Raw genomic sequence first — 27,397 nt, 5'->3', positions numbered from 1 at the left:
TTTATCACTGTTTTGCTCTCTCTAGCAAATCAGGAGATGATTAATCACTGCTGTATTTTCTTTTGGAGCAGTGGGATGGAGTGAACAGAAAGATGGGGCACGGAAAAGAAAATATAAGCATAGCCTGTACATGAAAAGAAATACAATGTGACATTAAATTACAATAACTGGAGTAACGATAAAATGTATAGATACCACAAATAGACAACTATTCACATGTATCCATTTCTGAGCTTAAACAAGGTGATGAATCCCGGGTAATGACATATGTTAAAAGTTTTTTCCATAGTTTTTTTTATCAGGAATGGGATGTGAAACAGATGGAATAGCTGCTGTAGTTCAGTAGAAAGAAAAAATAAAGCTGCACAGCTTTGCTATCTGTTAATTGAAAGCAGTAATCCTATGCGATGAACAAAGTGTCTATGTGGCTGCAATGAATCCAACTATTTTCTATTATACTGCAACACAAACCAACAAAGAATCTGATCTCCAGTACTCCAGTTTTATACTGGCACATCATGAATTCACTCTTTACTTTCCGCTTATATATTTGTCCTACAAACAAAAATTAAGCTCTATTAGCCCTTTGACATGGTGAAATCATTTTTTTTTTCTTGCAAGGAGAGGAATGAAATGTAGTTCAGATTTGCTATAGCCCAGCTAACAGCTCCAGTCCCTGCAAGTTTTCAGTACAGAGAGACTCCCATTCTCTACTTAGCTAGCAACGTTGGGATACCTCAGAAGCAAAGACAAAGGAGGAAAATTTAGGTTCATTTAGAAAAATAAAACATTCAAGCAATACAAGGGCTGCTCTGAAAGTAATGCCTCCTATTTTATGATGTTGGCCCACGATATATCATAGCTGGACGTTGGTGATATGGCATATGAGTGTTCCCACCAGTATTCCACTGCATTTTGTTGCTTTGCGACAGATGGCAGCAGTGGGGCACTCTGACGAAATGGTGTCTGAGATGGAAAGGTGTACGAAGCATAAGTGTGTCACTGAATTCCTCCATATGCAAAGAATGGCACCCACAACATTCTCTGACGCTTGTTAAATGTTGATGGAGGCCATCAATAAGTGAATGTGAGCACAGTGAAAGACAAGCCACATTCCGGATGGCAATGCAACTTTTTACAAGTGTGACAGGCAGGCTCTTGTTCATCACTGGCAAAAATGCATAGCTAATGGTGGTGACTATGTTGAAAAACAGTGTTTTGTAGCTAAGAATTTGCTCTTGCAAATAGTGTTATCGTGCTCTTTGTACCTGCTGCAGTTTCCATGGAACTGAACAGGAGGCATTACTTTTGAACAACCTACATACATGCATTGAAGTTGCCTGCAACAACCAAAAAAGAAGACATTATTATCATCTTACGGACCAGGACAAATGTTCTTGTACTTTGAAATAATTAAACATAGGCATCATTCCTTCTGGAAAAGTTTGATTCATACAATTATAGAATCACAGAATAGCTTGGGTTAGAAGCGACCTTACAGATCATCTAGCTCCAAGCCACCTGAAAGGACACTGTATGTGTCCTTATCTGTTACTATCTTTTAAAATAAAATTCTAAACAAATTCTAAACACTTCTTAAAATAGAGTCTCAGGGCTTTAAAAAGTCTTGCTTTTATAAACAAGTGAATCGCATTTTTATTGAACAATACACATTTTAGAGAGAGTTTTAGGTCAGTTAAACATTGTTAATTACAATTTTATTCTATCTTGAGGCAAAAAAAAAAAAAAGCAGAATATTGCCAGTTACTAAATTGTAAAAGCTCATTCTCCATGGTCATTTGCTTGATAATAAGATCCACAGATGTGCTCACAGTATTAATATATAAAAAAATATTCTTGTCTTTATAGCTCCTATTTTCAGTGAATGAGAAAAATTAGAGGTCTGTTATTTCAATAGACTGAAATACAAACTATTCATGTACATTCTTTCAGCAGTGTATTTGTATAATTCCTATTATTTTTATTGGCAGCAACACATGACTATTTAAAGGCAGAATAAACTCCATAAAGCGTAATTAGTTGTTCAGTTTTGCATGCATCTTTCTACTCCAGTGTTTTAGAAGGCCTTCATAGCACTTAAAATTTCTCTCTCCATGCGGTGGCAAACTGTCACAACTTGCCAGAGTAATGCTGATTGTTAGCTAACGTGTAAAGAGAGAAATTAGCCTTTTACAGGAATGTATTCTCAAGCAAATTCTGTTTTTATGTGTCAGGAACCAGCCCAGTGCTGTTTGTGCCCCTATGTGTTTGGTGGAGCAGGAGAAAAAAGATTCTCCTTTATTCTCGCTCTAGCAATATGACTTCTGGAAATAAACTCACCTGCCCTGAGCTGCTGGGAGTTCCATCATTAATTGTTTCAGTGGAAGCAACCCTACATCAATATATAAAAAGTTATCTTTCTATTTGGGAGCTGATTTAAACTAACATCAGTTTTCTCAAACTGTGTCTTGTGAAAGTGGGGATTTGTTGTACCCTTCATGTCAAATAGAACAGGAAATCCCTGCTAACAACCACACAGACTACCAAAATAACTGTCAAAACCCAGAGATGCAGTTTCTCAAAATTAAAAACTCCCTCCCTCTACCACAGTAAGGAACAGCCAAGAGAACAGCAACACAAGCAGTCACAGAAGGATCCACCTCTGGGTTGGTCAGACAGTTGATCTGCCTGTCCATCCAGGGCTGGCTGTTAGACAGCTCACACACAGGGTTAAAGAAAGAACCTGAAGCAGTCTCAGCACAGGAAGGATTTGGCAAAAGGTATTGAAGTAGTTACTGTCACACTGAATCACACTGACAAATTTATTTTGTTGGACAGCGAGGGTAGGGAATACTAAACCATATTGAAATAAAATAGCTATAAACAATTTTTTCCAATAATGAAATGTCCAGATGGAAAGGAATGCTTGTGCCTGGAGGGGGGCAGAGAGCCCCCTGAGAGCTGGATTGGAATCCCTAAATAAAAACAAGATTGTATTTGGGATCTAGAACACACAAAAAGTGTTAAAAAAAATAGCAGAAATACTCTAATGTACATTTGATAAACATGACAAAAGAAATTAGCTGGCCTGACAATTGGAGTGGACAACAAATCTACTGTACAAACAGAAAGGAGGCTGCAGTTACAGAACCACTCATATGGAGTTCTAATAAGGGGTTAAAAATCTGAATATAAGTTTCCTCGTTTTTCTCTAGCTGTGCAAAGTGAGAACACATATAATAATAACAGTTTAGACATACAGGATGAGTAAATGTAAGACACAAGGGAAATGATAAACACCATTCAGCCACATGCAAGCTTGGCATTAATAATGACTTCAGCGGAATACAAACCTGTTCGACTGTTGAGTGCTAATAGCACTGTTAGGAAAATAAATAATTTGTATCCCCAAGTAGCAAGGGGCTCTCCATAAAGATTTCCATAAAGTTTTCACTTTTTTTTTTCCCTTCAGCAGATAATAAAGAGGGTTTTGATGAGTCAAAAGAGGCCCAAACATGCCTGCTAGTGAGAGCATTTAACTGAGCTTAGTACTATCTGGTTCTTATCTTAATTCATATTAATTCCCACTGAAGACTCTACCCCTCTAGTCCCATAGCTGCTGGAAGAAAGAGGAGAGCAAAACATGGGAAGGGCTTTGGCCTAGATGTTTGATGTTAGACTCCTGTTCCTTTACCTTCACAGCGGTGACAGTCCCTTCAGGCTGGTGAACTCTCCTTCATGATGTGGAGGGACAGATTAGTCAATGGATTTCCACATTTATCAAATCACGTTTCCTTCCCGAAGCATTCACTTCACGACTGCGCATACGGATTTGCTATCTGCTCTCTACCTATCCCAACAACAAGCTAGGAAACTACCCAGGGCTATTCCAACCTCAGCCTTCTTTACCTGCAGCTGATAGCAGAAGATGTCTGTTCAGCTGGTATGCATACACAGCAATCAGTATTTCTGTGCATGCACACAGGTGTCTCTGCATGCAAGTTTAACATCAGTAAGAAAGGGGAAAAAAGGATATTGTTCAATTACCTTCTGCCTGAATGACCATAATCTTTTGCTTCAGATTAATTGAGGGATTTATAAGACACAACTTTGGCTCCTGCTTCTGAGTTATGCACACTCCATTTTGATTTACAACCATCCAATTACGGTCATACAGCAAACCTTGATTTCCTACCGGCCATTCTGTAACCTGAAAAAGCATCAGGAGGGGATGAAAAGGTTTAGAAAATATTAGTCGTATTAACATATTCATGCTGAAAAGATAGGGAAAAGAAACCAATAATGAAATTCCTTGAAATCAAAAAAGCTTTTGCAAGCTGACATCAGCCTTTATAACAGGAACTTTAAATCAAAGATCAAGTTCTCACTGCAAGAAGCTGACAGAAATGAATGGAGTTACTGCAATTTGTTGCATATTATCACAATCTTCGATTTAACAGAGCCGCGGGAATGCAGTAAATAATCAGTGAAACACTCTGAAAACTGTTTTTAATTTTATACTCAGATATTTTAGGACCTCTTCCCCTTAACAACTTTAATTCACAAAGAATGAAGGTTTCGTGTGAGTTGTATGAACTAAGGAAAAAAAGAAGCAGAAAGCAAGGAAAACATGAAATTTAGAACTCTGAATAAACTTCCACTTTTTTTTTTGTTTTAATGGAACCATTTTTTGAGAAAATATTCACTGCTGAAGTTTCTGTTTCAGCTAGAGCATAATAGTTTTCCAAATCCTCCTGAAACAAAACATGATCTTCTCTGTGAGCTGTTCTTCCACTGATTCTATAATGCTCTTTTCTTCCAATAGCCTACACAGGCATATTGTCCTTGCTTTCATGTACATTTTTCTGGTGAAAAGAACATCTGTTACTGATGCTACACAGATGGTAATCTCAAAATGAAAAAAAAGAGAGCAATTTTAGTAATGTCTTTGGGCGATATTAATAACTGCTTTCTCCTTCAGAATGCTAAAATATTAATACCATTATTTTAACATAAAGCTAGGCATTTAAACATATTGTTTCCACTGACATATGCTTTCTAGTCACAGTTGAATATGGAGAAAAGTTAACTACAGATGAGCTGCGTTGAATTCTTGTAGAGAAGCTTAGCACTTTCCACACGAAACCAGCTTTAGCAAAAAAATGCTGAGAGATTCTGATGCTCTGAAGAAAACATGGCTTGAAGCACTGGTTATATTAATTAAAAGTCGCAATTTTGTTTAGCATGTGCTCTTTCCAAAACACCACAGAAGCCAAAGCACCCCAATCTTACAAACTTTTTCAGGTTTTGGAAAGTTCTCAGCAACAGACTGCCATCAAGAGCATGGCTAGAGAGAGCTGAGGGCAGGCACTCAAGATGAGCTGAAACGGGAAACTGAGAGCACTGAAGCTGAACTAGCCTCCCACTATCAACCATATGAGTTATTAACTGCATGAAATACAGAACATACATGGAAAAATTAAAGAAATGTATTTTATCAACATGATTTATAACACTCTTTGGCAGTTTTTGAAGTAAGTCTGGATAAAAACTCAGCCAAAAATGAAATCTTTAGGTCTGGCATGCCATCTGAAACAGCATTGTCCCAGCAACTATTTTTCACTCAGAGGGTGGTGACACACTGGAACAGGTTGCCCAATGAGGTTGTGGATGCCCCATCCTTGGAGGCATTTAAGTCCAGGCTGGATGCGGCTCTGGGCAGCCTGGTCTGGTGGTTGGTGACCCTGCACTTAGCAGGGGGTTGAAACAAGATGGTCATTGTGGTCCTTTTCAACCCAGGCCATTCTGTGATTCTATGAACTATATCAGCACCTAAAAGATCTGAACCTTTGCCTTATTTTTTTTTAGGAGAAGAATCACAGCTCAAACACTGCAATATCAGCTGAAGTACAGCTTTTTATGCTTGCTGTAAATTATCCTTTGGAGATGCCTGTATTGTTTGGTTATCCTGTAATTAGATTACAAAATACATTTTGAACAGCTGGTGATCATCTGAGAGCTGCAAGAATTTCCTGCTAACAAATCTCCTTTCCAAAACAGAAGATCACTTATCAGTAACACATCCTGTCATGGATATACAGATCATGAAGGGATTTGCAAGACATAATATAGTTAATAAACTAAAAGAGCAGAAAATTATAGGAAGAACCCCAAAATGTGATTCCTAGCACCCAACTGTAACATTCAATTGTTTTGCTTCAACTTTGGGCCAGCTTCAGGCTCCACTCTGAGATGCAGCACACAACTGAAGGTCTTGAGCCCATTTTTCCTCTGGTTCCTCTGGTTGTTTGCTATCATAATAAGAATGATACACAAATGTCCCCATTAGTAAGTCCCATGCCTCTCATGAATGTCCTGAGCAAACTGTCAAGTGCCCTACTTTCCCTCTACAGTTCAACTTAGTGTATTGCATGTCTGCTCCAATAATTAAAGTTGCAACAAGAAAATAACTGTGTACTCTGCCTTGAACAGGGAGTCACAGATGATCATGAAATAGAGCTGATTTGCTGCTAATATTGATACAGGAGATGAGTGTGGAATTGCTATTCTCTCCAGTACTTTGGCTTTCAATCTGCACAGACCCTCTTCCACCACTATTTGAAAGAGGCTGAAGGGATTGTTCAGTGACTGCAAGCAACTTAAGTAGAGCAGTTCAAATAAAGGACATCGTTAGAGGCACAGTAAGAGTGGTTCAATTTGGCTCTCTTGGATTACGTCCCACATGTCTGCCCAAAATCAGCTAATAAGACACAGGCTGCACAAGAGATGCACATCCTGGAGGACAGGCAGCACGAGGCAAGGTAGGGCACTCAAACAGCGCTATATACCTATAATCCGGTAACTAAAAGAGTGAAGCAAAGCAGCCAGGGAAGCTTACTACTGCAGAGTGAAATAAAACAGGCTAACTTACATCATAATAAGAAATACTGTATTACATCAATTCCCTGAAACTGCGTGACCATCTCTTCTTCTGAGACAAATTAGAAGGTGAAAGACAGAGAGAAGCATGGACATCATTACTGGTTACTGCATGCATACAACTTCATTCCCAGCATGGCAGGTGAGCTAATCATACAACATTCAAATATACCTGTAAGCTCAATGCACAGAGCACAACCAGTACATTGCATTATCCTATCTTCTTTAGCAATTTTTCTTTTTGTAATATTTTAATTCCAAAAACATGTTTCTGTTTTGTTCAGAATTTTCTCTAAAGCATTTTGGGCTGCATTTTTCCATAGTTCACTGTAATGTCATCACAAAAGCTAACACAATTTTCAGGCACATTAAAGAAAGCACTGAACAGCTTTTAAATTATGCAAGTTTAAAAATGCTAGTGGTCTTACATATAATTTATCTACTGATTACTAAGAACTTGCATTGTATTTCTGATTAAAAGCTAATTTGTTTTCTGTGTTAAGATGCAATTTTTATCTTCTGAAATCTACTGCAAGAATAATAAAGTTATTAATGTTTAAAGTCCTAACCTTTTTACTGGGCACATTGCACTACGTAATTATGCAAGATTCATTGACATGAGAGATGTTCATGTTTAAAAATGTATGTTTAAAATATGTTTTTATGTTGGAAAAGAAGAAAAATGTGGTCAGGGACAGAGGCTACTCTTCTTTCCTACTTCTCTCCATTTAATAAAATAATTGTAGGAAAGTGAATACACATTTAAGACATTCAGCTAGAATATTCTGCCTTCCAGTTCCTAAGCCATATGTACAAAATCCATGGAACGTAACTGAACAGAGACAGTCCTGTGGCCAGGAAAAGTTCATGAAACATGCACACAGTAGGAGCTAACCAGTCTGCAGTAGGCTGAATACCTTAATGCAAGGTTTTATCCTGCCAGATGCCAAAGTACTCTGACTCTCATTTTCACTGGAGGCCAATCACCTCCTACACCAAAACATAGTTTTAGCTCATAGTTTAGATAAAGAGGAGAAGACGTGACTTAAAAGAGGAGATTAAACAGGTGTGAGCTCAAACTCGTGTCCTTGAATTTGTCCTTCTGTTACTAATTAAGTCATCTATACTGCAAACTACAAGTTGAGGGACAGGCTTCACTGGTAGATGCATGAGGTCTTGCACACATAGGTGGAATCTTCCACTAGACATTTTATTTTAGGCAAACAAATCTGATAGTGTACTTCCCAATAAAGCCCATTTACAAGGCATGCTGAAGGTCTGACCTTCACATCAACTGGAAGACTGCAACTTGAACTTACGAATCTGAGATTCCGATCTCAAGTATCCAAGTACAAGATGAGTGATTTTATTGCAGCCTAATACCTAAGCCACTTTTTCACATCAGCTGGTTTGGAGCTACTATGTAACTGACAAATATAGGCATCAAATTTTAACAGGAAATATTTTTCTAACTTTCCAACAACTGCAAAACATTTAAAGCTATTTTAAATTTATATTATGAAGTTGAATTTCAATTATTGGCTTCTATCTGAAGACCATGGGAACTACAAGCTACATTATTACTTCAGAAGTTTATGGAGTTAGTAAAGCGAAGGGACAGTAAAGTGTGAAGTCTGCATGACAAAGAGAATGGCAAAAGAATAATCTTCTACTGGAATCAGCCTTTTCATGATAAAGCCTAGAGATCTTATGATAATTACTATTTTAGAAGGCAAAATGATTTTCAGGACTTGGGCCCATTTAATTGTGGTACGGCATCTCTAGCATGCTTGGCTTAAAATTCCAGTGTGTGTGGATTGGTTATTTTCCCCTTCCAAGGTGACGTAGGCTGAAGTTGTAGTAATGGTGTGCAGAGTATTATGGAGGATGATGCACTCTGCATTTGGTGGTCTGGGTTCTGGCAGCACTGGCTATCTATTTTACTCTTCAGCAATGGAAAGAAACTAAGCCACTGTCTGGGTGAGAATGGGATCAACTGCCTTTGAGTTTTAATGCTCATTACAAGTGGTGGGCTGTGAGCTGCCATATTTATCTCTTTTACATGCAGAAAATCAGGTTGGCAGATCTTTCAATCTGTCTATAAATATATGACAGATAGTGCCTAGAAGTGCTACTCTGACTTTTGGTAACAAAAATATGAAGAACACCTGGTAGACAGGAAGATGATCACATAAGCAAACACATCTTCCTTTCTGGCTTACTTCAATATTGAAAATCATATAATGTTCCAATATACTTTTGGCTTCACTTCCTGGCCTGTTCTCCTTATGCATTGAAATCCATTTTTAATTAAATCTATTAATTCAACTTCTATTGTTATCTTCTATGGATTAAATGGAAATGTACAAAACATGTTCTTTGAGAAGACGATGAGGAGAGCTGTATGCTGCCTACAGTGAAGTTCCAGTCCCTTTCAATATTATATACTAAAGCAAGCATACATTTCATTAGGTATTACCCTTTGGCAGTACAGGATCTGACAGTGCTTAGCTATTGGGCTCTAACACAGCTGATGCTTCATTACAAAAAAATATCAAATCAGAGACTTCAAAAATATTTCTAGGCATGAAAACCTAAACCTCGTACAGTTCCAAATTTTACATTTGCACTTTTAATCTAAACTAACTAAGCCTAGTGTTAGCTGCTGCCTATCCAATCCAAGTAGCCGTTGATACCTCATGCAGTCAATGGAAAGAGACAGAAATATCTAGGGACAATTCATTTTTCCTACTGCAGATGCCTATTTTATGATAAGATGATTTAGCAGGTATCCATCTCTTCCTGCTTACCGAATAATATCTAACTTTAGAGGGATAAGGTCAGGTGAGATGAACTCCACTTTCATGCTGGGCCCATTAACACATACCTGGTACAAGAATTATGCATGGGGATTTTCCTCCTCCATTAAAACTGCAATTCTGTCTGTCAGGGTGTACCAGCTTTTTATTAATTTATTACCTAGAGAAGTTTCCCTTCACAGAGCTTGAAGAGAGGAAAATTGGCTCAGTTTGGGAAAACAAAAGCTGTCTTTCACACTGAGGTATGGTTTATCTGCTTCTGGGCACAATTACTTCAAAGTCTTTCTGGCTCTGAGTGTTCTGGTATGTATCCTGTAACACCAGCCTGCATGTTAAAAATAGAATTTGACCCCAAACGGTCCCAAATACTGCTAAGACATATTTTGTAGTGGGCTTCTGCAATATAGCTGTAATAACTGCAACATTTAAGCAAAGGTTAAAACATTCTCACATGATTACTTTGATTTTTAAATGGCTTGATTTAGTGGAAGGTTAATAAAGGGTGGAAAATTATTTGTTCAGGTCTCATTTAATGCTCAAGACTGTGCCTCTGAATTAAAAACATCATAAGCAAACCAAGTTTAGAAATGCAGATGTTTTGTTAATCTTTCAAAGACATTGCTTCAATTCCTCCCTTTTTTATTTTTTTGCATTAAGGAAAAAAGAAAAAAAAAAAGAAAAAAGATGAAAACAGCTGAGAATCCATATTTTAAATGCAGGTGATTTGTCACTGGATTTGACCCCAATTTTCATTCATATGTGAGACAGTGACCTACACCAGCAAGTTTTCACAGGGAAAGTTATACCATTATTGACATTCATTAAATCAGTTCTCAGTATGGTACTAAGCAGAGTCACATTCTAGGTCATGTGTGGGCCATACACCTATTTCATCATGCATTATTTTAAAAAAAAGTCACAGCTAAGGTGATGATATTATTAACTTGGCAAAAAAGCAATTAAAATCTTCAAAGAGTGAACTTTCAAATAGTGCAGCAACACTTAAATGTCATATTTCTGTTGCAAATGTATTTTTAATGATAACATTTCTTTGTAATGTAAATCAACCTCCTCTCAATTATAACATGTTAATCAAGTTATTTCTAAATTGCTGCCTACCCATCAATGCCTACAAATCCATCACATGTCATTCAGTGAAAGCATACTAATTATTTGATTATATTTTAGTCAAATTTTGCAAAGCCAACTTTTTTTTTTTTTTCCCCAAAACTGCATATTATGCGCTGATTTTTCTGTGATGGGCGATAGAGGAGCAAAGACACATTTGCATCTTGTACCTTCAGTCTAATTGAAAATCTTTTAGAGTGCCTTAGCAGGCAGAGCTCAATCCTAGATATTGGAGAAATGGAAAAGTGAGCACCCCATGCTGTTTCCTAATATCTAATGCACATGTTGTTCCTGGTTGACACGTTTGATAGTTGGGGATAAAATAAGTATAATTTAAAGCACATACCTCAAATGCAGAGCAAGATTTGATTGGATACAGGTAAATATTGATGACAGTAATGGGCTTGCCACCCCTTTTAATCTTTGGCACAGCGACCTCAGAAAGAGCTTCCCTTATGCTTTCCGACTGAGACTCCGGTGACTGCCAACCGACAGTCCTCTCTGTTCCAGATGGATTATTCCTATGTTCTCTATCTGCAATACGCGTTCTTGGAGACAATTTATTGACGCTGTTAAAGTAAGAGTGGTCATCTGGGGAAGGTTCTGTTGTCAGCTGCGTAGCAGAGGATTGAAAGGGAATCTCAGTGTCTGACTTAGAGAACCTTGTGGCTATGATGAATTTCAAAAATGCCTGTGCATCTTCAAAAGAAGACATGTAACCAAAGGATATTCTCACAGAACCAGTGGGACGTCCATCAATTAGGTCAATATCATCTCCACAGACATGGCCAGCCTAGTTTAAAATAGAAAGAAAAGCAGAGCTATTATGACAGACTGCATTACTTCCCCCTTACTGTACATAGTTATTCAAAAGTCTGTTAATTCTAACCTGAAATGCTGCTTTCGGAAATACACAGTTAACCCATGAATACATGCAGAAAAAGGAGAAAAAATCCCAAATGCCTGATTAGCTACTCAAGCAAGGAAAAATATTGTTTTGTAATGTTTGCCCTATTCTACCCCAAAGCAAGAGGATCTTCTCAAAAACTTATGTCAAGAAAAAGTTTGCATATGCCAGAATAGCCTGTTAGCAAGATCAGTCTCCAGATAAATTCCAGTCTCATCTGCATAGTTCACTGAGATTTAAACTGGGATATTACATTCAGTTAGCTGACCAAATCTCTAGCCTGCTGGTTTCTGTGGGAGTTTTGTTTATCCACTGTCAAAACAGTTCCATTTTATATAATCAGTGGCATATTCACTGAATTGTAGAGGTTGGAAAGACCATCTGGTCCAACCCTCTGCTAAAGCAGGTTCCTAGAGAAGGTTGCACAGGAAAGCATCCAGAGGGGTTTTGAATATCTCCAGAGACTCCACAACCTTTCTGCGCAGGTTGTTCCAGTGCTGTGTCACCCAGAAAGAAAAAAAGTTTATTCTTAGATTTGTATCAAATTTCCTGTGTTCCCATTTGTGTCTCTTATCCTGCGTCCTATTGCTGAGGAACACTGAACAGAGTCTGGCCCCATTCACTTTGATTCCTACCCTTTAGATATTCATAAGCATTAATAAGATTCCCTCTCAGGCTTTTCTTCTCCAGACTGAATATTCTCCAGTCTCTTAGCCTTTCCTTGTAAGGGAGATGCTCCAGGCCCGTAACTATCTTTGTACTCCTCAGCTTGACACTTCCTAGAAGTTCCTAGTCTTTCTTGAACTGGGGAGCCCAGAACTAGACACAGTACTCCAGATGTGGTCTCACCAGTGCAGAATAGAAGGGGAGAATCACCTCCCTCAGCCTGCTGGCCCTGTTCTTTTTAACACACCCCAGGATACCATTAGCCTTTTAGGCCCAGAGGGCACATTGCTGGCTCATCATCAGCCTGCTGTCTACCAGGTCACCAAGATCCTTCTCTGCAGATCTCTCCAGCAGATCAGCCCTTAACCTGTACTGGTGTATGTGGTTATTCCTCCCCAGGTGTACAACTCTACACTTTTTCTTGTTTAACTTCATCAGGTTCTTCTCTGCCCAACTTTCCAGCCTGTCCAGGTCTCACTGAATGGCAGCACAGCCATCTGGTGTGTCAGCCACTCCTCCCAGCTTTGTATCATCAGCAAAATTGCTAAGGGTGGATCCTATCCCTTCATCCAGGTCAATGATAAAGATGTTGGCAAGACTGGGCCCAGTATCAATGCCTGGGATGCCTGGTAAATACTGCTAGTTACAGGTCTCCAACTGGTCTCTGCACTGCTGATCACAACCCTCTGAACTCTGCCAGTCAACGAGGTCTCAGAGAGCCTCACTGTCCTCTCATCTATCCCTCATCATGGTGATCTGCAATAAATCTGTCTTGCTGATCCAGTTAACTTGTTGCTTTCAGTACATATGGAAGAACCCTTCCCCCTAACATTAATTCCTTTGAAAAATACAAGTTTTAACTAACGGTAAAGCTGAAAAATCCCTCAAATACCATTAACGATGATGTCTGTATATTCTCCTATTTGATATGTCTTTCATAAAGTGTGCATTCTGCAAAACTCTTTGTTGGAGCAGAAGTTTCTCCTTCAATTAAACAGGTCAGTGCCACTCACCTCCAGAGAGATAAGCTAGAAACTCCCTTTGATCACCCACCTAACATTAGCTCAACAGTGGACATGACATTTAGCTCTAAGTTTCACAGAAGGTTGTTTTTTTTCCCCGTAATTTCATTTATTTATGCATTTCTGTTCAATAAAAATGGATGTGTGAATAGTGAAGGCTTTTTCAAGCAAGAAATGTTACTGTTCTATGGACATAAGTCTCGCTTTCTTTCTGGGAGAAAAAAAAAAAAGGCAAAAACAAAGCATATATGCAAATAATGTGAATAAAAGCTCTCTTCCTTTGCACAGTAATGTAGTCAATAACTCATTTAGGTCTTTTGCTGATGAGAATGTCTCAAAAGAACTGCTTGACTGTACTACCTCATCATACCACTTCTGGAAGATGAAAAATCCCTGTAAGTATGCGTTCTTCATTGGGCTTATCCTGATGATAATGTTCAGTAATATTTACATGATACTGACTTAAGTGATGCAACACAGTGCTTCGTATTTTTGAATGAAATAAAAGCAACGTATATTGCTTTGGGTCCATAAAATGGTTTTGTTTCAACACCTCGTTTCAATGAACTTAAGTTCATTTTTTTCTTTAACATGGTAATTGAGTTGAAAGATCAGAGAAAGCAAATCAAACTCACCTTAATTCTAAAAGTTGCAGAGACTCAAAAGCACAACATATGATAAACTACTTTATTCTTTAACTATCTATCTATTTACTAATATTTTCTTTATGGTTTAGGGCCAGATTTTCCTCTCTCACCCTCATATCTCCCATCCTCTGTGAAATTCAGAACTGATAGCCTGGGTCACTGAATTTGTAAGTTTTCCAAGGGCAATGTATCACATAATCTCATTCAGAAACTAACCTGCAGGTTCTTTTGGATGTCCTCATCGCTTATACCCAAATGCATCTGGCAGGCTCCTGTGTTACAGAAGCAACCTGTGCGGACATGTATGTTGCAGAGGCTGGCCATCTTTTCCACCTTCCCAATTCAACAGGAAATAACACATAAAAGAAGAACAAAAGACAGACATTTAAAGTTGTGGTAAACTACATACAGTGTTTTAAGGGTACAAATCAACTGGGGGTAAATCACATCTCTAAATTATTAAATGACTGTAGCTGTCAGCATTCCCATAATACACTGAGGATTTTTCAGCCTTGCTATTTCAGCTGAAAGAAAACACTGATGGAAACAGATAATTACAGTGGCACTGAGAGAAAATTATACAGCACACACACAAACACACACACAGTGTATCAGTTCAGACACGGATCCTTCTAATACCAGCACACACGCTTACTTTTAAATCTGTGCACCTATACTGGTAATGTGAATTACAGGTCTGCAGCATAGTGTCATTTAGGGTTTGGCCTGAACCATCACCTATAACTGCCCCTACAAGACAAAGTGTAAGGGGTGGGGCACCTTTTCAGTTAGCAGAAGGAAACTTTCAGGAATCTGATACTGTAAGTCCTCGTTACAGAAAATGAAGATATTAGTGTGTTCGTGGCACAACAGTGCTTGAAGAATCAGCCCCTCACCAAGCAACTACACCTCATCGGGCAGGCACTCCACTGGGATACTTCCTTCGATTTTCCACACATGACCACCCAGTCTACCAACTCACAGATGAATGTTTTCCTGGTGTTATACTGTCCCTTTATCATCCACTTAATATTGAATGGGCATAAATACAGTGATTGATGACAAGCTGGCATGAGTGAATGATGTGAAAAACAGAGGCACTTCTCTTTATACGCATCAGAAGGAGAAGCAGATATGGATGCAATGGGAGAGTGGCATTGGCTCTCTAAATGGCCCCACAGAGAAGAAATGCAGATTGTCAAGGATTCATAGCAATGCTAAGAAACAAGGAAAGCACACCATGGGGATCCTCTTAGCACAGTTCAAAAACCAGGGAAGCACACAGTAGGGATCTGAACACTCTTTATGTTGATTTGAAAAAGCAACAACAGCTGGTGCTAATGATAACTGAGCAGGTATAGATACTGGCAGTTATTTCTTTGACAACAAATGACAAATAGGCCTGGTCATGACTTGGAAAAAGGACAGATGGTCAGAAAGGTACATCCAATTGGCACATCCAGCCCTTACCACAGACTTCCAGAACCACCTCACACAAACTCTGTTTAATCTCTCTGTGCTTTATCTCCTCTACTGCAAATGGGAAACTCGGGGTCCTAGGAATAAGCAAGCATGTTACAGTTTGAGGGGACTCAGATATGCCAGAAACACAGTCCTCCTCTCAGGCAGCTAAGGCTACAGGCAGAATGGGAGCACCCAAAGCTGTAGGAATGGAAGTGCTTACCATTTCAGACCTGTCACTTCCCTAGCTGTCAGCCCATGCTTTACCTGCCTGAACTATCAGTGGAAACATTCAATCTAGTTTTTCCAGGAGGCTTAAACTCTGTTTGCTTTTATGTTCTTTAAACATAATTTTTTTTAATATTGGTTACTGGTGAGCACTTTCCAGATTATCCCAACACAGCCCATCCTCTGTCTCCTGTTTTCTGACATCATCAGTCCTTTAATGTCAGCCTTCTGACAGCTTTGAGTTTGCTTGTGTGAGCCTTCATTTTACTGTCTTGGGTCCTTGAAAAACCAAGCCCTTCATTTGAACTTATTCTAGGCTGAAATAATTCAACCTAAGCAGCATTCAGTTCTGCTAAAAGCAGTTCAAACTAAAAGCACTCAGTGCGTGGGGCACAAGATACTCCACACAAAAATGTGCTGTATACACATAGGAAATCCTACACTATTATGGAGCGAAAGATATCGCCGCTCATGCTTAAATGTGCTCAGCCTCATTAGTTCAGTTCAAAATGGTTTAGCTCTCAGATGGAGAAACAACCAAACTAACCAGACTTGGAAAGCAGAGAAAAGATGTCTTTTCATGACTAATGCTTTGGAGAATAAACTGTGTTCAAAGCATGTTTCTCAAATCAAAGTTACAGCTAAAGTCATCTGTTGAGAAAGATTGTTGTGGTGTCATTAACTTTGTGCTGTCAGAAGACTTCAGTCTGGGAACAGTGACATTTTTTTGACTTCTTTATACACTTAGATGAGAAAAGTTTATATTCTGATATAACATGGTTTGTCATGGAGCTGGTGACTCGTGGGTGGATCTATCGTTCTGTTAATGATGACAAGCAAGGCTAAAATCATGACAGATTTCTCTACTGAGACTGTACAGTGTTTGGATTTATTTTCTCAGTATTCAAAAAGCTTAAAAAATCTCTTTTTAATACTGGTTTGTTTGTTTGTTTGTTTTCTTTTGAAGAAATGTTGCTGGGCAGCCTTGATTATCCAAATGTATGCAATGTAATGAAGTTTCCATGACCTAGCTTCAAGGAATTGTTAACAAGATTATTTTTTTTAATTTTTTACATTTTGTCAAATAAACAATTACTATGCTTTAATAAAGGCCTCAGAATTTCATTCTAACCTTGCCTAGCATTAAGAAGAGAAAGACATGACATGACCCTTCTTCGATAACACTTTTAACTATGTTGTATATTAGTCTGTACAGTAGACAAAGATTATTGATACATAAAAATGTATGAATATTAGGGGAATATAGGGAAGTATATTCAGGAGAACAAAGATAAGTTATTCATAAGCTTTACTATTAATTGAGTTCCATTATCACCAATGCAAGGCTTAAATATACATAGATGCCCTGCAGATTTTGGTGACATGATGCACACTTATTATTGAAAGCAATGAAACCAAGTAAAGAATGAGCACATGCAGCACTGCCAATCTATCTGCCCCTTGAACACATGCTTGACTGTCCCTTGGACATATGCTATGCCTTCTTTAGTTCCACCCTAGAAATATTCTGTGCAGGGAGCTAATTTAATCTCTCTCCACAGCGTTACCACAGAGCAAAACAAATAGAACATAAAACATCTGTTACAGTTATTTCAATGAAGAAAAGCTTATTTAAATAAAGCACATCTCCAAAATTGCCATAAGGAGCAATAACGGGTACGGAACTCAGGCTTAGGAAATAAAGCATGATGCTTGCAGCTCTGTATCTAACAATGGCAGCAAGCTTTTGGGAACCAGAAACGTGTTCATCAATAAGGCACAGAAGCATGAATGGTACTAATGGTATGTACACAGAGTTATGTATTCCAATCTTCAGCTTTGGTGGTTCTTTGAGTCCAATAATTGGAACCATTGTACCTAGGTTTATCAAAGCCTAATGATGACAGTTGAGGTGCAAAACACATGCAGAATCCTTACAGCATTTTAACCAATTTCAGTCAGTGAGGAAATAGTAGTGAAGTCATCACAGTATCCTGGAGTCTCACCTGTCCCTCAGAGTCCCTTGGCATTCATTACTTTTTCCGAAGCTGTTTGCTGGGGGCCAAACCCTGTAAGGCTGCTTCATGCCCAAGCACTCTCATGTCAGATCATCTCGACTTTTGACAAGAAAAAAGTACTTATTCTAGTTCCATGTTGTGGTCTTTGAGTTTAACAAACACACGTGAATAACGTCCATCTAAACCAATTTTTAAAGTACTTATCTTTGTCTCAGAGAGAATTTCTGTTTTAAGCACAGTTGCTGTCCTAAGCAAGTCAGCCTTCAGTATTGACATGTTGACCAAATGTTCACCTTTAGCAATTGCTCTGTTTGGCAAATACTATTACAACTGATATATATTTTTTTTAATTTAAAAAACAAGGGGGTGGAGAGGTTTTATTTTTAGGATTTCAGTGTACTGTCCTACAACAATCTCCTGTTGGATAGCTGCTGTTTTAGTTCATACTTAGAAGATGAACAGAAAATAGATTTTCACGTGTTCTGCCTTTCTATTCTTTTTCACACTGTTGCACCAGTAACTCCTCTGCCTTTGCCAAATGACTGACTTCTGCTATCCACTCCCTTCGGGACTTCTCTAGAGGTATGCTGCATGGTGTAAGCCTTTGTCTGGCTTCAGACTCTGCTGAAAGAAGTCTGAGGATGATGCTCTTACTGCAGGTAGATATATACTAAATGATAGAAAAGATTTACAAATACCTTGTAGTTTTTTATTATTTCTAACTACCAAAGTCTAAGATTCTCAGTAAGAATGGTGGATTGCTTAGGAATCTCTGCTGAAATCATTTCTGTAGGTTCAAATTCTGCAGCTGTTTTTCAAGCAAGTTATTTTACTGAGCATCACAATTATTGACATGAATAAAAGTCTTTTTTATAATAGGTCATGAAGTGTTCTGAAAACAACAACAACAAAATCATTTAATTCAAAAGTGGCAGGTACTGTCTTCAAGAATTGGGACTGGGACTTCTCATTCTGCTTTCTGCAATGACCACATTTCAGAGGAATTTGCCTGTCTGATGGACTTGCTCATTAGAAGAATTTCACTGCACACCACTGATGGCTGCCTATAAAACAAGATTCATGACACTGTGTTCCACATCCACTGGTAAATTAATTCACTGATTCATGGCATGGAATTTGAGAGAAAGTAAGCTAGCTCTTTCCGTCATCCAGCATTTCACTGTAAAATGTTGTTGCTGATGGAAATGCATAATTAATCTTTTTTTAATACAATTTAATAAGAAGTAGGTCAGAATATGTACATATACACACACATACATACATAAGCAGTTGTTTTGGAATAACTTAGTAGGGAGAAAAAAGCATTTTATCTGAGTAACAATATTATTAAACTGGCTTAACTGCATGGTTTCCTGGTTTTGTATCTCAAGTAAGGAATTTCCACCAATTTCCTGGTATTGATGAAGCTGATCCTCAGCTGCTGATTGTGTCTCTAGTTGTTAACAATGGTTTAAACAAACTGGTATGTGGATGTAAGTCTTTCTTCAGTGTACATACATTCATCACTCTCTCCTTAGCAGACAGCAGTAGTGTATCAGACTAAGATACTGAAATCTACTGAAACTGCCAAACTGAGCGTCTTGATAGTGGAAGTGTGAAGTTTTCAGGAAATTTCTTGTTGATGTGATAGTTTAATCTGCCAGTTTAAAAAAAAAAAACCTCAAATAATAGGCATGATTGCAGATAGGAAAATTCAGAATAATTTGGAATATGTGGTTTCCCATTCTGTAGGAATTCTCTCCTACAGGATGCCACATGCATAACAAATTGTAGGTCCTCCATGCACAAAGGAGTAGCAAGAATTTTACACTTCTGAGATCCAGAAACTACCAGATACTTTGGGCATTAGGTGACCGTAAAGAAGAAATGAAACAGTCTTGATTTTTAATGGATGACTTCACTGCTTTTTGTGCCCTGTACTACATGCGGTGAATTGGGGTATGGGCTTATTTGGAACATATCTCAACTTTGGGAGTCTAAGATCCAGCTACTGAAACTGAATAGATTCATGAGTAGGTAAAACACTTTAGTTTTGTCTAATTTGGCACCTCAATTCTCATTGGTCTCCCCAGTCAATGATATTTTGTTTTCTTTTCTTTTTAAGACCATATTCAGTGATAATAAAAATCCTGTTGATAAAGCGACATCCAGAAAAGGGCAGATTCCAGGAAGAAAAGCAAAGCAAAGAAACTCAAGCCTTCTGCAGACTTCTAGCTCTGACTTCAACATAGCTTTCCCATGTTGTAACAGGAAACTGTTTCTATCACTACATTCAGCTGTGCATCTCTAGCTACCTCGTAGGCTAAAGGGATCAGGGTAGACTCTCAGGGTAGCTGAAACTTTCCCCACCTTTTTCCTTTTTTCTTATATCCCTTAAATCTCCTTTTGTCTGTATTTATTTTCTCCAAATGGCAACAATACTGCTTCCTTACCATGCAGGGAGGTCATGGGGTTAAATACTAATATTTCCCTTTGTTGAAATATTACTTCAATTACGGCCATACAGGTTCCTATAATTTTCTCCCTAAAATTTCTCTGAAGGGAGAAGGAAGATGCAAGTGAGGTAATAGAGCAGGTAGAGCCAGGCCTCTCCTTGTCTTCAAAAGATTCAGACAGTGGGCTGAAACTGGACAATGCATTCATTCAAAGGCAGCTGATCTGCCTTTATTAATATCTAGAAAAAAGCATCCAGCAGAGGCTGTCAGAAGTGCAGTCCTCTTCCTGCTGCCATGGAGTTTCTTTTCATATTTCTCTCCTACGTAACAAGGTCTGCAGTTTAGAGCCACAGTTTAGCCCTGTGAGAAAATATTTAGCCTCCCCCATTTATCTTAGATTCTGTCATCTGAACAACTGTGAGCATCTTTCTTTTATCTCCTTTGCAGTTTCCCTAGCAACATGCAAGGACACTCCAGAGAAGTGGTGTCAGGCAAAATCTTCAGTCTAGGCTTTCATGGAGCTTTCTAACATTGACCAGCTCTGGTGAGCAGTAAAACAGTGCACAATTTTAAGCATACCACCTCACAAGTGCCTTTGTCCCCCTGCAGTGAGATACTGTAAAAAGCAACTCAACCTGTACCCTCCCGTAACTTCCTCAATAAGACAAGCCTCATTATCTATTAAAACAGGCTTGCAGTTATCACACTGAATCTCTCAAGTACATCATCTCCTTACTTTCAGTCAGTAAATCCCTAACTAGCTCAATGAGAATGTGTGCTGTATTGCCATCCCCTTGCAAGGGCTGTCTTTGAGTGCCCAATGCTGTGTTACTGTTATCTTGTAACCAAACACAAGCAAAGAACCAGACTGTAATGGCATTTCTTGCCAGTTTGAAGTAACTAGGTGCTATTTATTGACATGCTATCATTGTTTGCTGCATCTCTACTATCTCCCTGCTTGGGAGTCATCCATAGCACAATTGGAAACTAATTGGAACCAAGGAAGTTAGTGGAGGTTCAAAAGGAATCTTCCCAGCAATTTTACTTCTTGCAATTCTGTTTGCATTCTATTTCACTGGTCCATCCACTGTCCCCAGCTTCCTGAAATCAATGCCTGAATCCATAGCTAAAATCAATAGTAAGCAATCACTCCAGTCATTTTTAGATTGCTATTGGGAAGAAGGCCAAAAATGCCATTAAGTATGTTAAGAACACTTTTCTTTCCCTGAGTCATCAAAATTAATATAATGAGTGGATATGCTTCTAAAAGCATTATTGTAACTAAGTCAGGGTCATCTGACCATCCCTGAGCAGACTTTCTTAGCTAGAATTAACAAATGCTGAATTTCCATTTTCTCTGCCTCCCTCCCCCGCCCAAGGAAAAAAAGGCTGCACTTCTCCAACTGCAAAACTGAATGATTACATAAAAGAAGTTCATATTCTCACTCCAATTCTGTACAGATGTACAATGCAGTGGACCCAGTCCACTAGAGCAGCAGAGGGTACTGTCTAGGATATAAAAAGCAGTATTTCAGGAAATCTACCTTCTTCAGCTATTGCATGGTTCTTTTCATCAAGTACCTAAGTAATTACATGAATATCTATCCATCCATAAGTGTGAATATACACAAGTATCTGCCACTTCATGTCTGAGGATATTGACCTATTTTCTCTTAATTCCTGAGTGATTAGAGAGTGCTATTGAGATAATTGTATAAGTGGGGAAAACAGGTATTGAATCTGTCAAGATTCAGAAAGACTTCAGCAGAAACAGAGGATACCAGCAGCCCATTGCTGGGTTCCTGGATACTGATGTGGGTCCAGCTAAGCAGTTTTTTAGTATATCATTGAAGAAAAAGGAAGATCTTAAAACAGAATATTTAGGAATGAAAGCAAAGAAAGTGCACCTGTGATGAAAAGGTACAGCCAGAATTTGCTATGGCCACTGTATCTACCATGAGCAAATCGTTTTATGTACATTTCCCATCATCTCTCACACCTCTTTGTCACTTATTACTTTTGTTTGAAGGCCTAAGTGCAAAAAGACAGAATAAATTCTATTGGCATATATTGCTGTCTCTTAGCCAGGTTGTGCTTCTGAATGCTTGCCCAAATCTCCTGTCTCACACGGTTGGAATCTTCTGTTTTTCTGCTTTCGTGTCCAGACTCATTTCTTTTTTTAATTTACCCAGTGCTTATAGAAATGAAGACTTTGGTTGCATTGAGAGAAACTTAGGTTCATTATCAAGATATATTTTGTAGCAGTGAATATAGCTGAATTTCAGCCTCATAAGGCTGTGGAAAGGTTCAGATTAAGATGATCCTATCTTGGCACATAATGAGATGGATAACCTCTCACGGTCCCTACAGTGCTGAAACTTGTTTTTCCCCCCTTCACATCTCAAATCACTGGAATAAGTTTCACTTGACTATTAACTACTTACAAGAGAATTCACTGCTGTGGAATGCCTTGGATAAAAAAGGATAAATGGAGTTCAAAAGAAAACAAATACTTTTGTTTCTAGGAGAAGTCTCATTCTTTTTTCTTTTTCTTTTTCTTTTTCTTTTTCTTTTTCTTTTTCTTTTTCTTTTTCTTTTTCTTTTTCTTTTTCTTTTTCTTTTTCTTTTTCTTTTTCTTTTTCTTTTTCTTTTTCCCCCTCTCTTCCAAAACCAGCACGTGAACACTGGAAGAAAGAGACTATGGAGTATCCATGGTACAGTGGTGAGATCCTCCATGGCTCTTGTTATGCCTAAGTGATTTGGTGCCACATTTTCAAATGGAAGACCCTGCTCTACACTTCAGAATGACAGAAAACAACAACAGGATAGAAGAAAACAACAGTGGGTCACTGAGTCTACCCATAACTCTTAATACCCTTAATATTGCCCTTAACATAACAAAGTAGATGGAAATAGAAAGTCGATGAGAGAGTGGGCAGATGCCATAATAAGAGCAGTCATCAGATTGCTCTATAGATTTGTGCTGAAGGGACAAGTTATCCGTTGAGAAGTGTTGATTGGTTTTCCCTGCAAAATGGATGAAGAAAGATAAGTTCAAAGTCTAGCTCTCCCCTCACTCTATCTGGGCTGATGGGAATGAGCAAGGACATGCTAATGCAATCTCCTAGACAAAGCTGATCACAATCTAGCTGAGCAGGGTTCTCAATCCTGAGAGCCAAAACTCACCCATATGTAACACTGCCGAAGAGCTTTTCCTAGAAGATGCAAAATGTTTACATAGTCTTTGGCAGCTGATTGCTGTTATAGCAGTTTGTCTATCACACACAAGTGTGAAATGGCAGGCAGTACGGCTGGGATTCCTAATGAACTGATGCTTACTCCCTTCTTAACAGGATTTTTAGGAGGCATGGTAGGCATATATGGATGCTAAGGAAATTTTTGCAGGTGAGACAGTCACAGCAAGCCACAGGCTTCAGGCAAAGCAGGTACTGTGAAAAAGAAAATCTATGAGAGCTAGGATGGTTTGATCGCTTTTTAAGCCCATAACACACAGTAAAAATAACAACAAAAAACATATTTCTCAGCAATCCAGGGGGAAAAAGTTTGTGAAATGAAGCTGTACTTCTCAGGGGGGGCAGAAAACACAGAACTGGGAGGTGTGACTGGATAAGAGCTCCCTAGAGCACAAATTCAACAGATGTTTCAAGGTGAAATTCCATCTGCCCATCTCTGCCCTAGTCCCTTTCACCTCTTCCAGTTCCCAAACTGACTTTACAGGAAGAAATGTGAAAGGTTGTTAAAATTTCTCTCCAACCATCTATATTACAAAGAATATTTAACAGATCTCTTCTTCCTTTGAGAAGTAAGGGTAAAACTCAAAATAATATTAGCACAAAAGCTCCTCATGGCAGAGCTGGTATTCTTTTTCAAATCTGCAAGTGGAGAGATATGTATAATTCCACAGTTTTATCCTCTTTGTATGAAAAGCACTTTTTTTTCTGTCTATATTTGTTGTTTCAAATCAATATTCCCTTACAGCTCTTCCATCCCCTCTTTGGCAATCGTAACACATTACGGAAATGCATGCAAGACTTTGATAAAATGATGGCAACGATGCAAACTGAAGCCGAGTCATTGCTGTTAAGCAGTGTTTCACAGACTGGAAGGACTTGGGGATATTTATAAACTCATATATACTGAAAATAGCAAAAATTCACTATAAATAAATGAGGCAATGGTGATTTGCTGCATTAGAAATCTGCAGTATTAGCTCATCCCTGAATACATATATATATGACCCCATTTTTGTGACATCATAAAATCTCTTTAATGTCTAGAGCAAATTGCTCTTTTTCTTTTTTTTCTGGAAGCTTTACAAAGAAATAGGAGATCGGCAGCTTACTGCATTAATGTCAATCCTTCCACTTTGATCCTGCACCACTGACTTAGCAGGGGTCCTTTGACTCTAGTCCTACACTTTCCAAAACACCAGCTAGTCACCTGTCCATTCATTAACAGCAAAAGCTCTAATGCTGGAGAACTACCCATTCTGAACTGGGCAAGTATATATGATGAAGCTGTTTGGTATTAAATACCAATATACTGGTATAATGGCCATCTTTATGCCCTAGGCTTGCTATAGTTTCTCTGTTCATAACCTGGGCACAAATGGACACACAACATAAAATGGCAGACATACCGTTGTAAAGAACAGGCAGTACATGTAAAAAGAATGCAGATATCTTCCCAACACATTTCAAGAATAAATTAATAACAACAGCAGTCCAAAGGAAGTATGGTGGAGCTCAAAGGGAAGTTTGGTGCAGCTCAAAGAAGGAAATTTAGCGTAGTTTTAGTGCCAAAAGACTATAGACTAATGGGGACTTCAAAACTTTAGTAGTTTTATTCCTAGATAAAGACATATTTGTTCATGAAAAAAACTGAAAAAAAAGCTTTTGAACAATGATTGATATTTGAAGCCTGCCAGTCCCTCTTCTTTAATTGTTTTAATTACCATTTAGAGCAAAACAGCTAAACCAGTAATTGAGCCATCAATTAAACCAATGATACACATAGCATTCAAAGATAGTTCTTCCAAAAGTAATACTCTAAAACACTGATAGTCTTCAACAATCACAAACAGCTAAAAGAGAGACAAAGAACAATTCAACTTCTCTAACTACTCCACTCTCACCCTACCACTTCTTAATATTTACATGTCCTGTATCATATATACTGGGACAGGAAGCTATCAAAAACGATGCCATTATTGAGGCTGCAATCATGACATTGTCTCATTTCTTGTTTTAATGAAATTGTTTCATTTGATCTTGACTGATGCAAAAACGGTTTTATTCAAGGATGATTCTGAGACCACAGCTACTTCCTACCAGTGCAGTTGATGCAGTGTATGCAATCCATGAATGCTTGTGTTTTGATGCACAGTCTGGGGTGAATTGCACTCATAAGAATGAAAAATGGATTTCAGTAATAGCAGTCAGTAAGAACAGTTTTCTTCTAAAATGCTACAAAGATAAAGGACATGATTTTTTCCCTGTTTTAATTTTCAGTGGCAGTGCTAAATGTCATGTATTTCATTGCATGCCTTTCACATTCTAAGTATCTTGGACTTAGCTCAGAGTTCTGAATATCATGTAAATTATGTAAATCTTCAGGCTTAAATGTAAGCTTGGTATCCTCTGAAGACACTGTCTACTTCTGAAGTTTTTCTTGCCAGTCTGAAATGTTTGGAATGGAATCACAGAATCATAGAATGACAGAGTTGTAGGGGTTGGAAGGAAACTCTGGAGATCATCAAATCCAGCCTCTCCGCTGAAGCAGGTTTCCTACAGTAGATGACGCAGGAAAGCATTAGGGTGGGTTTCGAATATCTACAGAGAAGGAGACTCCACAACTTCTCTGGGCAGCCTCTTCCAGTGCTTTATCACCCTCAAAGTAAAAAAGTTTTTCCTCATGTTTGTCTGGAACTTCCTACATTCCAGTTTGTACCCATTTCCTTGTCTTCTGTCACTCAGCACCACTTAAAAGAGTCTGGCCCCATTCACTTCTCTCCTGCTCTGTAGATATTTATAAGCATTGATAAGATACCCTCTCAGCCTTCTCCATGCTGAACAGCCCCAGGTCTCTCATTCTTTCTACATAAGGGAGAGGGTCCAGGCCCATAACCATCTTTGTGGCCCTCTGCTTGATTCTCTTTGGAAGTTCCTTGTCTTCCATGAACTGAAGAGTACAGAATTGGACAAAGTACTCCAGATGTTGTTTAACCTGGGCAGAGTAGAGGGGAAGATAACCTCTCTCAGTCTGCTGATCATGCTCTTTTTAATGCACCCCAGGGTACCACTGGCCTTGATCACAAAAGCAAGGGAGAAAAAAGATGGGAAAGGAATGAAAAAGAGGGGAGAAGAGAGGAGTTGAGCTGGAAGGGAACTGCAAAGATCATCAAAACCAACTATCTGACCACTTCACACCTAACCAGAAGCTAAAGCATACTACTGAAAACACTGTCCAAATGCCTCTTGAACACCTAAACACTCTAGGAAGCCTGTTCCAGTGTTTGACCAAATAAACTTTTCATTGCATCCTGCCATCAGTGATAACATCAGAACTCAGCACTTCCTTCTGCCTCCCCTCATCATGGTGCTACAGAGAGCAGTGAGATTGCCTCTCAGGTTCCTCTTCTCCAGACTAGACATTTCAAGAGTCCTCAGCATCTCCTAACAGGACATACCCCCCCAGCCCTTTTATGAGACTTACTGCCCTCCTCTGGATTTAAAGTACCTTAAGATCATTTTTATGATGTGAAGCCCAGAAATGCATGCAGTATTCAAAGTGAGGTTACACCAACAGTAAATATAGAAGTGAGAATAAATTACTCCAAACCACAGCATAGTACCTTCTCTAATATCAGTCAGTTTGTTCTTTTCAGGCTACCAAATGCTAATGTCCAGCCACACTAGGCAGTGGTCACATAACAGTTGCCTGTCAGGAAGACAAATAGAATTGGTTGGATGCCTGGTTATAAGTAATTAATTATAAATGGATATCATCCATAAAAGATAGGACATTCTGTCATTTCCCCTTTTCATATACTAGCTGAAGTACATTTGGAGTCATTAGTTGGTACT

At 38.6% G+C, this 27,397-nt stretch overlaps 1 protein-coding gene across 5 annotated transcripts in view; it reads right to left on the bottom strand.

The window, feature by feature from the left end:
* The window catches only part of MOCOS (molybdenum cofactor sulfurase), a 214,586-nt gene that overhangs the window by 22,638 nt on the left and 164,551 nt on the right, over window positions 1-27,397 (bottom strand). For all 5 annotated transcript variants that reach the window (XM_048939650.1, XM_048939648.1, XM_048939647.1 and 2 more), the window contains exons 7-9: window positions 14,345-14,461; window positions 11,233-11,679; window positions 4,048-4,210 (exon numbers count right to left, since the gene is read on the bottom strand). In XM_048939650.1, the coding sequence (XP_048795607.1) occupies window positions 4,048-4,210; window positions 11,233-11,679; window positions 14,345-14,461 (727 nt within the window). The remainder of the gene's footprint in view (window positions 1-4,047; window positions 4,211-11,232; window positions 11,680-14,344; window positions 14,462-27,397) is intronic.

This window comes from Lagopus muta, chromosome 3 (assembly GCF_023343835.1).
Source record: "Lagopus muta isolate bLagMut1 chromosome 3, bLagMut1 primary, whole genome shotgun sequence".
Taxonomy (NCBI): domain Eukaryota; kingdom Metazoa; phylum Chordata; class Aves; order Galliformes; family Phasianidae; genus Lagopus; species Lagopus muta.
This window is presented reverse-complemented; position numbering and strand designations above follow the sequence as displayed.